At 37.3% G+C, this 14,364-nt stretch overlaps 1 protein-coding gene across 1 annotated transcript in view; it reads right to left on the bottom strand.

Annotated features, from left to right (window-relative positions):
• Positions 1 to 13,023, bottom strand: part of EIF3H (eukaryotic translation initiation factor 3 subunit H) — a 102,811-nt gene extending 89,788 nt beyond the window's left edge. The window contains exon 1 of the mRNA XM_058564819.1: positions 12,855 to 13,023. Within this exon, the coding sequence (XP_058420802.1) occupies positions 12,855 to 12,986 (132 nt within the window). The 5' untranslated portion in view covers positions 12,987 to 13,023. The remainder of the gene's footprint in view (positions 1 to 12,854) is intronic.
• Between the last annotated feature and the right edge of the window lie 1,341 nt (positions 13,024 to 14,364).

Consider the following 14,364-nt stretch of genomic DNA (forward strand, 5'->3'; position numbering starts at 1 on the left):
TCAACTCTATTCACAGGTGTCACTGCACACACATATACAAATTACCAGAAAATATGCACATGTACACACCATCAACGTGAAAGAGGTAACTTCTGAACATACAGACTTGTTTTCAACAAGCAGAGAAATCTGCTTAAGAGAAGCCTAACCTAAGCCAATTACAAATCAGCAAAATATCAACTCAAACTTTGTGCAAACTTATTGCAATAAATCTTCACCAAGAAAAGCAGCAGGTTTCCGACTGTCCCTGTGACAGACATAAAAAGGATCTGTCGAAATCCCAGTTAAATGATTAGGGACATAAGTAGTTTTAAATTGTAAACTATATCATCTATCATTTTTAACCTTTCTTTATAAGCTGAGTTCATAGAGAATGCTCAGAGGTTGCTACCTGTATTGTGCACCTAGAATAAGCAAACACTGAATCTATTTATTTTTTTAAACAGCTCACAAATAAAGAAATGCTGAAATTATTAAAATGTTTTACCACTAATACTCAGAAAAAGCAAATCTAGTGCTATTTAGTGATCACAATATTTTAGATATGGTTCTATTAAATATCATTATACTTATAGGAAGTATAGGTTATAGGAAGATGCTATTAGTTAAAATAGGTATGAAAATAGTTTATAACAGTGCTTCTCAAACTATCAGTAGTGAAAAGCTCATTTTCCTCCAGTCCATCACAGACCAATATTTTATTAAAAGAATAAAGATTACTTACTAGAAAAGTGAAATTTTTTAAAAAGAGAAAATAGAAGCCCAGGGATCACATGCTTGGCTATCACAGCAGTATCAAACTGCTATCAAGTTTCTCAACAGTCTCAATCCTGTGCTTGTCTCATGCGGACCAGAAAGCAGTTCACAAACCATATCCCACACTTCGGGTTGCACTGCTTTACAGAACCTGTAACATCAAGCCGGCAGATAGTTCTCTCCCAACTCCAGAAGTTGGACATTCAGTCTTCATCATCAAACTTTTTTGTGTGTGTGTGTGAGGAAGATCAGCCCTGAGTTAACATCCATGCCAATCCTCCTCTTTTTGCTCAGGAAGACCGGCCCTGAGCTAACATCTATTGCCAATCCTCCTTCTTTTTTTTTTTTTTTTCCGTTTTCTCCCCAAAGCCCCAGTAGATAGTTGTATGTCATAGTTGCACATCCCTCTAGTTGCTGTATGTGGGACGTGGCCTCAGCATGGCCGGACAAGCGGTGCGTCGGTGCACGCCCAGGATCCGAACCCAGGCCACCAGTAGCAGAGCGAGCGTACTTAACCGCTAAGCCACGGGGCCGGCCCCCATTAAACATTTTTTAATTTATGTCCCTGATATGTCTTTTGAAACATAACAGTATCTCAATAGATGTGAACTCCAAACTGTGTGGCTATCAAGCCCACAGTTTCCTCCACCTCCCCCCTTGCTGCTTCTATAGGAGAGGACAGGCCTACTCCTCAGTGGGAGTCAGACCACTATTCCCTTAGTTTTGATTCTCTTCTGAACACCATATTTTTAAGAAGGGTAAAAATAAACTTATTTCAGCAGCAGAAGCCCACTTTGAGTTGCAAGCTCTATAAAACAGAGGTAAAACAGTGAATTATTTACCCAGTGAGTGAGCCCAGCTGAAGCCCCAACATTCAAACCTCTCTCTGTTGTCTTCCATTTGTTGTTACTGTACACAGTAACTCTACAACTAATCTTTATGTCTTTGTGAAAAAATAATGTTCAAGTGAGAAAGAAAACTTCAGTAAAAGCTTAAAAATTAATTCTTATGAGTAAACACACAAATGTGAATTTCTGATCTGTACAAACAGAAAACTCGTATAGCGTACCTGTTGAAAGGCTGGGCATTAGAATCCAAAATAAAGCCTTGAGTGCCAGCTCTCTGGCCTTAGGCAAGTTACCTTACTCATCCTAGCCTCACCTATCTTCTGTGGAGATAAATCAGTACCTATCTCATAGCATTGTTGCAAGGATTAAAAAATAATCCAGCCAAAGCACCTAGCGCTTTACTAGCACAGTGCCTAGTAAATCCTCACTAAATTCAGCTACTGTTACAACTACTATTATTACAATAAATGTTTCACCTAATCTCCTTCACTCGTCCATCCACCTAGCCAACAAATATTTAGTGAGTGACCGGAATATGCCAGGTACCCTCATGGTACTGATATTTGTCTCCCCAGAGTGTTCAGAGTCTATTCTTCAGAGATTTTTCAGTCTAATATGACATAAATATAACTTATTAAAAATCAATCACCTGACACCAAACGTCCATTTTTGTTAAGATTTATCAGTCATCTGGACCTAGAGCTGGTCCAGATCTCTTATAACAACCAATACCACAGGGTTTCAGGACAAGACTTTTTAAATCCGCATTAAAAAGTCTCATTAAATCTCATTAAAGAGACTAAATTGGTTTATTCAAAATACGTGTGTATACGTGTGTGTGTGTGTGTGTGTGTGTGTGTGTGTAAGTTTCTTCAAAAACACCATTATCCTTGCTAAAAATAAAGATTAGATCCACTCTAAGAGTTTCTTAAAAGTCTGAAATAAAAAAGCAGAGCCCCAACAGCACCAGTTGCAGGCCAGTTGGAGAAGAGGTCAGGCAGGATGCATGATTCCTGGCTGGCTTTACTACAGTCTTGTAGATTCTGGGAGGTAAGGTCCACAGCCTGAATTTCTCACATCAATCACTGTCAAGGACCAGCTATTACTGTAGAAGAATTTTAGTTTCAAAGAAACTGTAATGCCACAGAATCTTCCCTTAGCATATTCTGTAAAGTCAATACCTAGACTTTCATTTAATTCTGGCTTCTTTCACCAACTGATCTGTGAACTTGGCAGTTTTCTTATTTGGTTAAGCCTAGATCACTTTTTCTAACACTGAACAAAGAAGGTAGTTATTGCCAAAATGTAAATTCCAAAAGCTGAAAGCAGCATTAGTCTTAAATTTAACACATTTTATGGCTCAAATGGGATAGGAGTTCCATTTCAAAACTGGCTGAGTCAAACAATAAATAGGATTTAAATCATTGCTGTTAAGTTTTGATGTGAAAGAAATTTAAGTAACTTCAATAGGAAAAAAAAAAGATATTTTGCTCCTGAAACATACCGGATTAGTTACAATGCTCCAATATACTTAATCAATATCACTTCTATAATATTGCAGTTGAAAGAGCATATTTCATTATTATTCTCTGGGATCTAATGCTCATTGACGGCCCAGTTTTAAAGTTACATTAATTAATAATTGTTGGGAAAATGAGAAGGGTAATATAGCCTCAAGAAATTCAACAGAACAGCACTGCTTTCATCATAAAAATTAGTCACGAGAATGTACAATGACGTAATCAAACATACAAATGTATAACCACGATTAAATGTTAACTGATAAGGGTGTTTCATTTATTACATTAACGTTTTACTTCACCCACTCAATATATATAACCAATCTGCAAATTTTACCACGTGTAGCTGGAAGGTAATTGTTCTAAAGTAAAACGCGTGATAAAAAGGCTTAGCTGGAACAAAATTCATTTCCTATCTCATATGAAACAAAAAAATTTCAAAACTGTTATAAGCTATCTACTTCTAACAAATTTTAAGTTTCTTATATTCAGGAGCATGGACCACTGCTTAATTGGAAGGCCTTTAGGTGATTTGGGGGTGCTTCGATTAGTTTGTTTCTGCTTCCTTAAAAGGAGGCAGGGCTTGCTAAAACAGGTCCAGAAGGAAACACTAAAAAAGACTAATTGTGATTGCCTCTGGGAAGAGGGTGCTTGAATACAGGAATGAAAGTGAGTTTCTTTTCACTACCTACTCTTTCTTGCCTTTTGATTTGCGTAGCATATGTACCCAGTGTGATGGCTGTGTTTAATTAAATAGGTTTAATAAATTTAAAGAGCTTCAGTTTTCCCGTATAAAAAGTATACCATAATAATCCCAGGAGAAGGTAATTATTAACCTTCTTTCTCAAGAGGTCCTTCGGAACAAAACTGAAGTCTATCCGTTTCTGCACAATATGTGAAACAGGAGTTTTCTTCTATCCAAAAGGAAAAGATTTTGGTTTTAATTGTTTTAAAGGCTACCCTTAAAGCAAACTTGAAAACAGAATCTGCAAGCCCTCATTTGGAGGCTAAAAACAAAAGGTAAAGAAGATGTTAAAAATCAGGCTATAGAGTTCGATTTTACTTTGTGTAACGGGGATTTTCGAAAGGGTTTTTGTGTTCTAGGACTACAGCTGTCCTTGAAGCTGATTATTTACTCAGCAGCACTGTGTGTGATGGCAGAGCACAAAATGGAATCTGTTAAGACCAGTCACATGAGGTGTTTGGAAGCTCAGAAAGGAGAGCAAGAAATGAATAGTGCAGACAATAGTTATAAACGCAAAAACCAAGTAAGTGATCTTAAGAGAATCCAAGGGAAACCCTAAGGAACAAAGATGATACCAGAAGCCTGGGTGACTTGGGCAGATGGTGATATCACTAAGGGACAGGAAATATTTACTCAATTGAATCATTGTAACAAGCATACTAACATGCATACTTAATTTTAAAAATAAAGACTCAGATTTTTTAAAATCATAACTTTCAGTTGGCAATGGTGCCAACAGTACTCCAATACTCTGTAGGTGGGAAAGTAAACTGGACCGTACAACTATTCTGGAGAGCAATTTGGCAACATGCTTAAAATGCTCAAAAACAAGCATAACCTTTAACCCATTAACTTCAACTGTGTGTATGCATTAAAACACAGGAAAAACACCAGAAAAGTAAACCCCAAAAATCTTAATGGTGCTACCCGCCCTCATGTTATGAGCTTATAAACTAATTTTCTTTGTGATTTTTTAGTGATTTCTCCAAACTTTTCTTATAATGAATGTATATTGTTTTTGTTTAAAAAATCATAATTTATTACACATTACTATTGTCCCATAGATGAGCAAACATTTTCTATTTACATCAAACGAAACTAGTTGGGGATAGGGATAGAAAGTATAAAAGTTATTTTATACTTTAAACAAAATCTCATATTAATCATCAGGATACAATGAATACCTGTGGTGCTAGGTACTATTTAGGAGGAAAATAAAATCTTGAAATGTTATGCCAAAATATAGCTGACATTCAGACTCAAAGGGTAAAAAAGTTTTATATTGTGACTAAGTTAATACTGAATTACCACTATTTTGCTGAATTGATTTTTCTTCTTGTATGCTTGGGCTTGGTACCAGCATCAACAAAAATACAGACTACTACTCTTGCATACACTAGTATCCATTTCAGCCCTTTCAGTTTTGATGAAACAAGTGCAGTTTGTCATCAAATCGATGGATATGTAAATTACTCTGTACTTTGCTATTAAGTCTAATCTTTACAGGATATAACCATTTTATGGAATGATCTTCTAGAAAAAGTATTTTACAGGAAAAAAATGCAGCTATTTTCCCTTTAAGTATTATTTTCTCTTTATTTTGCCAAGTGAAATAATATCCAAGTACCATAGTTTAAATGATATTTTACAAAAACAAAATTAAGAACTAATTTCTAAGAGAAAAACAAATGCAACCAAGTTTTCGTTAAGTGGTGAAATCAGAGGCTTTCATCTAAGAAACTACCTAAGGTAGACTTGGTAAAGTATAATTGAGACTATTTGACCACAAAAATAAGAACTGGCAAAGACCCTCTGCAAAGCCTAATGCTTTGTAGAGGCTTTTCTCCCCAATATCGGGGCTACGACTGAGTTAAAAGTCCAGAAGAATGCTGCCAAGACTTAAAATACGTGGAGTTGCTCAACCAAACTCATGAAATCCTGGATATTAAGCAGAGGATCAGAATTTATAATTATATAGGAGTTAGTTGAAGTCAAAGGTGACAAGAAAGCAAAAGGTAAGAAACCACTAATCTGATATAAAATATAAAATACCTACTATGCACCCACACCTTTTAAGTTAAAATAGGCACTTGAGGAGTAATGTATGCCATTTCATCTAGACCAGATATGCTGCAAAAACTAAAGTTGAAATTTTTCATTGCATTCCATTTACTTGGTAAAGCATGCAGTTAGGAATCTCACTGTAACTAACACCAATTATTAAAATCAATATCAACTACTAAAACTGTTATTGACAATGATTAAACATCAATAGGAAATTATATACATTAAACTTGTATTTATTTCAATAGAAAGACCATGCATTATCCTCATATTAAAGCATAAGAAACGAAGGCCCAGGGTCCGGCCTGGTGGCGTAGTGGTTGGGTTGGCACGCTCCACTTCAGCAGCCTGGGGTTCACAGGTTCGGATCCCAGGCATGGACCTAAGCACTGCTCATCAAGCCATGCTGTGGCAGCATGCCATATACAAAATAGAGGAAGATGGGCACAGATGTTAGCTCAGGGCTAATCTTCCTCAGCAAAAAGAGGAAGATTGGCAATGGATATTAGCTCAGGGCTGATCTTCCTCACCAAAAAAAGAAACTAAGGCCCAGACATGCTAACTGATTTATTAAATCATCTCCTCCACAAAAATGCTGTGTTTGCTGGGCTCTTTAAATTACCCCAAGATAGGTATAAAGAACAACACTAATATAGCTTGTCACCACTGGTTTACATGCCATATATACAGGAAGCACTGTCAAAAAGTTTTTTTAAAAAAAGGCAATGGATTTCAATAAGCCCTCCCACCTGAAGGGAAAGGAACAATACCCAGGAGGTCTGCAGGGTTATACAAATCTTGGAAGCATCCTGAGATGGAAAAGTCAGATGGACCTAGGTTTGCCTACTGAAGGCTGTTAAACTATCTCACTTAGGAATACCTACCGGTACTCCTCCTAATTCTCCTTAATATACCTCTTATTTTCTTCAGTGTTGATTCCCCAAAATCTTAATCTGTATGACCCATAGGCTAAAGGTTGCCTTTTTCCAAACTTGAGAACATTTACTAAATTGACTTTTTTTAGCTACTAATCTCCTAGAATATGACAGATTATTAAATACAAAGATTCTGATATATTAGCTTTCTTGTACATTTTAAAGTTATCAGTCTGTAAGAGGTCTAAGTTTTGGCAAACAATTCTTGATCCTTGAGTAAGGAACACTGGATTAATTATTTTGTGAACACCTTTACTTCTATTTCCCCCATCCTGACATTCATCAAGTCACATAATCTATACGTACCTGCGTTTTCTCATTTGTAAAATGGGGATAATAATAATTCCTACATCAAAGAATTGTTATATGGCTTCAATGCTCTAACAAATATCAAGTACTTTGAACAGTATCTGGTACATAATAAGAATTAACATCTATTGAGCCCTTAAAATGTGTGAAGCAGCTATAACAATGGAAAGCAGAATGAATCAAGGATAGCAAGATGTGATCTGAGTTCAAGCTCTAAAACAGATTTGCTTTGCGTCTTTGAAAAGCCATTCAGTTTCTATGAGTGACCAAATCATACGTATAATCCAGCTAATACTGGTTCCATCTGCTCCTGGAGCTCCTGTCTAAGATATAATAATGTATGTCAAATGTTTTTATTTACTATATAAAGCTATTATTTATAAGCAGTAACATCTCGCTTGCCAAAGCAAAAAATATAACTAAGCAATGAAAATTTCAGACTGCATACTTAATTTAATCCTCATTCAGAGTGTACTTAGTCTCATGTTAGAAATAATGCTAACAAGACTACTTATCTGGTTTTTTATCCATAGCAAATGAAAAGCTGGAAATCAAGGTGGTAAAAGACAGATAAATTTAACAACAGCAGCAACAAAAAAAAGGCAGCCAACTAGAAAGATAATTACCCAAGGCATCTAAAATTCAAAGACAGACGACACTGATTACAGAAATACACAGAAGTAAATACCCCAAGGATTCTTGAGGACGCCTGTCCAGTATGTGGCAATAAATTAGGTTCTTAACAATAAGTATTAATCATCAAAACTTCAATATGTGTTCAATATTCTCTGACTAAAGAGAGAAATTTATGTAATATACTTCAGAAAGATTTATAATTAAAAATGGCTAAAATGTAAAAGTTTTAGTGCTGGACAGAGTTTCAAGTTATCTGACTGAAATCTTCACACATGTGAAGCAACTTATTTATTCTCCACTGAAGTCAGAAAACTGAAAGAAGGAGCCAAGACCCATACAATTTTGTTGTTGTTGTTAAAACGTTAAAATAAAAGGCCAAACTATATTCTACTTGAGACTAGGGTTTCAGACAAGAGCTTCCATTTTACAGAGTTTAACAAGCTGTTATCTAGACTCTACAACTTCATATAGTGTCACAAAAAATATATACGGTGGGGGCCGGACTAGTGGCGCAGTGGTTAAGTTCACGTGCTCTGCTACGGTGGCCCGGGGTTCACAGGTTTGGATCCCCAGCACGCACCAATGCACTGCTTATCAAGCCATGCTCTGGCGTCATCCCATATAAAGCAGAGGAAGATGGGCACGGATGCTAGCCCAGGGCCAATCCTCCTCAGCAAAAAAGAGGACTGGCAATGGATGTTAGCTCAGGGCTAATCTTCGTCACACACACAAAAAATTATATATATACAGTGATACATCATAGCCTAGTATAAGCCCTTCACAAATTTGAATTATTCATTTCAGTTCACAAAGAACTTCCACCAGCATTTTCTCATTAGATCTGAATAACCATTAGGTAAGGAAGGCAGAGATAATATCTACCCTCAAAGCCGTTGTGAGGATCAGACATGATCTAACCAAACTTTCCTGCACAGGGTCTTGTAAATAGCATGTGTTCAACTAACATTAGTGACTTTTTTAAAGAAAAGACATGGACGCCTAAAAAGACTAAGAAATATGAGAAAGTTTATAAAGCTAACCGGTCTCCTAGCCTTACTCCTGTGCTCTTTTCCCACCAACACACTATTAATTTCTACAAAGCACTTACTAACCCAGTTTCCTCATGATTCATTTTCAAGAAAATCTGTGTATTAATTAACTCACATATCTGAGTGCTTTCTATGCGTTGGTCACTGTTCTAGACACTTGTAAATATTGCAGTGAACAAACCTGACATTGATCCTGCTCTCAGGAAGTTGATATTTTAGTGCGAGAAGACAAACAAGCAACAATAAGAGAATTTCAGATAGTAACAAGGGCCAACAGGGTGATAAAAGGGTCAGTAAGTTGATGGAGACACTTTAGATCAATCAGAAAGTCCCTGTAAGGTGACATCTGAGCTGACACCTGAATGACAAAAAAGTATATGTAACTCTGACTTTTTCATTTTTAACAACACACTCCACTTTATTTCCAGTAAAGGAGGAATGAGGTAGCTGACAATTTTAAACAATAAGATAACTTTTTACATAAAAGGGAAAACAAAATTTAAAAGGGAATAAATTTCAATGGTAATGGGTTTTAAACATTGGAACTGTGGAAAATACAAATGTTTTATACTGTAGCTTTCAGATTGTCATCTTGGTGAGAAAGGAAATATACATAAACAGTAAACCATTAATTAACAGTATATAATCACATGCCAAGATAAGCGATACAAGTTGTCATCATAAAAAGTTCAGAGAAAGGAAGAGATCAATGTGGACCAGAGAAGTACTCCTCTAACTTTAATACACTATAAATCACCTGATACAGTAGGTCAGGGGAGGGGCTTGAGATTCTGAAATACCGTTTTCTGCAATTCTAACAAGCTACCAAGTGAGGCCATGGACCATCTCAAAGGTATGATGTACCTAAGAAAGGTAAGAGTCACACTGGTGGGTCTTACACAAAAAGTTCAACAGGAAGAATTAGCTTGATCTTATCTAGGAGCAATGAGACCACATGACTACAATGAAGATCCACTCCTCCATTCCAAAAGGATATAGTGAGCACTGACTGTACAGGGTACATTAAAAAACACATTGACAAGTCTAGTGGAACAGGTAATTTAAAGATTATTGAGAGAGACTATTTCACACAAGGAAAACAAACCATCTAATTGTCCATTAACAGTCAGATGAGGAAAATTATGTTATATTCATACAACGAAGCGCTATATAGTAATGAAAATAAATGAAAAACAAATTACAGCTACTCACTCTAGAACAAACTAACTGCAAAATCACAGTGTGAGATATGCATATATATATATAACTTAAGACACAGGAGAACATATACTATGATTTAATTCAAATTTCATTCACATTTATTAATATAAACAGGCAAAGATAAACAAACTGTTTAGGAATACTCTGTGGTGAAACTATAAAGAAAACCAGAAAAATGACTGAAACAAAGCTCACAGTAGTGAGAATATGGTAGGGAGAAAGGATGGGAGGAAAAAATGAAATGGTGGAAAGGGCTTCAAAGATATTCGTAATGTTCTGTTTCTCAAGTTGAACGGCAGGTAATTGGATGTTTATCTTGTGGTTATTTAAATTATGCATTATAGACACTATTTTGCATATACATTTTGATACTTTTTACAGTTCTTTGCTAATGCTATCAATGATCTTTTTAAAAACTAAGTCAGGGAGCTGGTGGTGGCAGATTCTAACAGCAGTGACTTAAAGGAAAAATGGAAGACCACAAACATAGATGATTCTCTAAACATTGACTTCAAAAGGGAAAAAATGGAGACTAAGAACGGAACACAGAATGCTAAGCAAAAAGAGACAGAGCTGAACATTTTAACATGGGAAAGTCCTGACAATGTTTATATATTAAGAAAAAGGTAATATTAAAGATACAGAAGAATTGATGAAACAGGGCCAAAGGTAGGAAAGGAAAAGTTCAAGAATACAAGAAGAAAAATTGGTCCTGGCCACTATCAAGGTGCCAGGAACAAATGTGATTAAACATCAGGCTAACCAAACAGTCCTGTGCGGCTGGAATGTACAGTTCCTATGAAAGTTGGAAATAGTAGGAAATAAACCTAAACACAAAAGCAAAGACAACATCTTGGTGGGCCTTGAATTCATCGCAAACTCACTGAAAACACGTCAGGAAGGAAGCTGACAAGATCTGAACTTTCATATTAAGTGAATGTTTTAATAAAAGTATGAAAGATGGACTGAAGAGAGCTAAGAGAACAACACAAAATGCCATTAGAATAATCTATAAAAGAAGATACCAAGACATGAACTAGGAACAGTACAAAAATAAAATGAAATGTTATTCGTTCATTTATCCTATGTCAGTTAACGGGTTCAGTATGGAATATAACAGGTGAAAAAGCATAGTCCCTGCCTGCCCTCAGTAGCTTACATCCTGGTGGGGGAGAAAAACAAGAAAACAAACAAGACAGTTAAAGGCAGTGAAAAATGCTATGAAGGAAATATAGGGTGGTGTAATGGAGAGTGGTGGCAAGGGGTCTACTTTTAAGAAGGTTGTTAGGCAAGGTCTTTCTTGAGATGGTGGCATTCAAGCCGAGACTTAAAAGATCAAAAGAAGCCACTGAGAAGGAAAAAATATTTGAGAGAGTATTTCAGGCAGAGAAAACAAAGAACTGAAAGGTCATTGTGACTGGAGCCTAGAAAGAAGCATGAAGTGAGTTTGGAGAAAGAGACAAGAGTAGCAGGACCTTAAACTGTGGTAAGAAGTCTCTATTTTACTGAAGTGGACATAGCAGGTGGCATATAAATGCGAAGCAGCTAAATTTGATATATTTTGGAGGTGGAACCGACAGGATTTGCTGAGGGACTGGATGTTGAGGATAAAAAACAAGAACAACTGTAGGTTAATACCTAGGTTTTCGAACTTGTTCAAATGGATAGATGGTAGTTCCACTTACTAAGACAGGAAAGACTGAGGTAAGACCAATGAGGGGCAGAGAGGAATGAGGGGGAGAAGTCAGTAATTTTATTTTAGACATGTTCAATTTGTAATTAAGGTGCCCGTAAAATAGCCAAATAGTGATGTCAAGCAGGCAGCTGGGTACTCAAGAGCAGCATTCAAGAGCCAAGTCTGGCCAAAAGTATAAATCTAGGAGTTATGAGAATATAAATAATATTTAAAGCCACCAGAAGGGACGAGAATACCTTAAAGACTACTCCGATAACTACTACACACAGTAACAACAGCTAAGATAAAACGGTAGCTTACTATGTCTCAGACGTTGTTCTAGTTATTGACACATATTCAGCCAATTTTAATCCTCAAAACAATTCAGATGAAGAAAAGAATGTACAAAGAGAATAAGTAACTCGCCCAACGTCATTCAGCTAATTTGAGAGCTGAGATTCAAACCATGCACTCTGGCTCCAGAGGTGTGCTTTTATACTTTGTTGCGCTATGTCAAGCAGAGACTAGACACAAGGAAGCAGAAAGCCAAATCCTTGGGCACGCCAACATTCACACACACGGAAAGGAGAAACCAACATAAAAGACGTTCACTGCAATCATGCGGTTTCACGTGTAGCGCTGACACACAGCCTCAAGAGTGGCTACAAAGTAAATCTCCATTTGGGAAGTTCGAAATGTCAGATTCCAGCAGAGAAGCAATAAAGTTTCCCTTACTCTCCCCTCGCAAAAGCCCTAAACTCGAACCCTAGATTCTTCCCTTCACCTCCGTCACCTACTTGTCTCCAGAAGTCTTTCTCCAAAGCCCCTCTCCCAAGCATCTCAAAACAAGATCCCAAGAATCTGTCACAACCCCAGCCCCGATCCCCTTTCTCAGCCCTCACCCCCCACCCCGAAGGCAGCGAAGGCTGTCACGTCACCCGAACAAAATGTGAAGATGAAAGAGGAGAATTTTAGGGGAAAACCTTGGCCCAGCCTCACTAAGCCCAGAGAAAAAGCTGGCTGGAAGCGCGGATAGCGGGACTGGGCTGGGAACTGCGCTCCCCACGTGGGCCTGGGGAGACAGAACTCCACTCACCAAGCCATCTATCTGCACTTGCTTCACGGCCGAATCTCCGGAGCCGCCTTTGCCTTTGCCTTTCCCCGCCGCGCCGGTGGCGGAGCTGGAAGAGGTGGCAGCAGAGCCGGTGCCTTCCTTGCGGGACGCCATCTTTCCAGCCGGACAGGAAGAGAGAGAAACGTGAGTAACCGGAAGCGGAAGTACAACGTCGCTTGACGACAAGCGCCGCCCGGCGATCGAGGGGCTGAGCTGAAAGGAAAGGATGACTTGGAGCCCCGCCTCCCTTCTTTTTTCTAGCCTAGCCTACGTCGCCGAAGGAATCCTTTGCGCATGCGCAGTGTGCGCTTGCGACTGGTCCCCCGTTGAATGTCTTAAGAAAAAGTAGACTTTTTAAAATGTTTTCTATTTTATGTTTAGTCAGTGTCCGTTAGCCAGTTATCATAATAGCATTATAGCTCGTATTTCTCTAGCGTCTCATGCGTAAAAATGCTTTCACTTCTAATTTTTTTTTTATTAAAAAAATCTTGTAAACTACGAAGGGCTGTACTAATTTCCATTACACGTGTTAGGAAACTGTGACGTGAATTGTCCAACGTCATTCTGTTCAGTAGTGGCGATCTGATATTGCAGTTTGTCTTATGTAATTTTAGTTAGCGGTCTTTAGAGACAGATTACACAGAAATTAATTAAAACATGGGAACTTTAATAAGCATCCCCAGAACTAATAGCCCTTTCTTGCTATTAGGTTCATGTAGGATTTACCTGAGTAAAGTACCAAAGAAGTCATTTTATGTAAAGTGTTGAAGGATGATGCAGAACGTATTCCCTAAAAATCACACTGAGTTATGATGTAGGTTCTCTGAAATATATGTTTCAAGTCTTTAAAAGAATACTTAGCTTTAGAAAACCATTTTAAATAAGGGATTTAAAACATTCTTTCTCTGCTTCCAAATGACATTTTCTCTATTCTTCACTTTTGAAACGTTTACTCATTCAATAAATATCTATGCAGAACTGACGAAGTGGTTACACCAAGGAAGGGCATATCCGGCTCTGAAGTTTTCTGTTGTTTTTGTCGGTGGTGTCCTGTGTTGTATCATGATCTGGGAACAGAAAGAGTTACACCTGACAAATTCCTAATGATACAAAATAAAAGGTTAATATCCGTTCTTTTCCAGTGCACATGAATATATATCAAAATAGACCACATCCTGGGCCACAGTAAAGACTCCACAAATTTAGAAGTATTGAAGGTTGATTGTAGTAGAATTTTACCACAAATCAGTAATAGGAAGATAACCAAAAAGAAGAAGAATGAAAATCCCTCCTGTGAGAACCAGAGCTGGAGGCCTATCATTGGGTAGCTGGAATGATGAGCATCAGAAAACACCTAGGTTACTTACAAACAATAATAAATTTACTAATTGCTTTGTCCTACAACATATATAATATAGTTTTGTTTCAAAATTACAATGCCAACATTACCACTAATAAAACTACTAAGTAAAGTTTAAAATATCTTGGCAAT

The sequence above is a fragment of the Diceros bicornis genome, chromosome 21 (genome assembly GCF_020826845.1).
Source record: "Diceros bicornis minor isolate mBicDic1 chromosome 21, mDicBic1.mat.cur, whole genome shotgun sequence".
Classification (NCBI taxonomy): domain Eukaryota; kingdom Metazoa; phylum Chordata; class Mammalia; order Perissodactyla; family Rhinocerotidae; genus Diceros; species Diceros bicornis.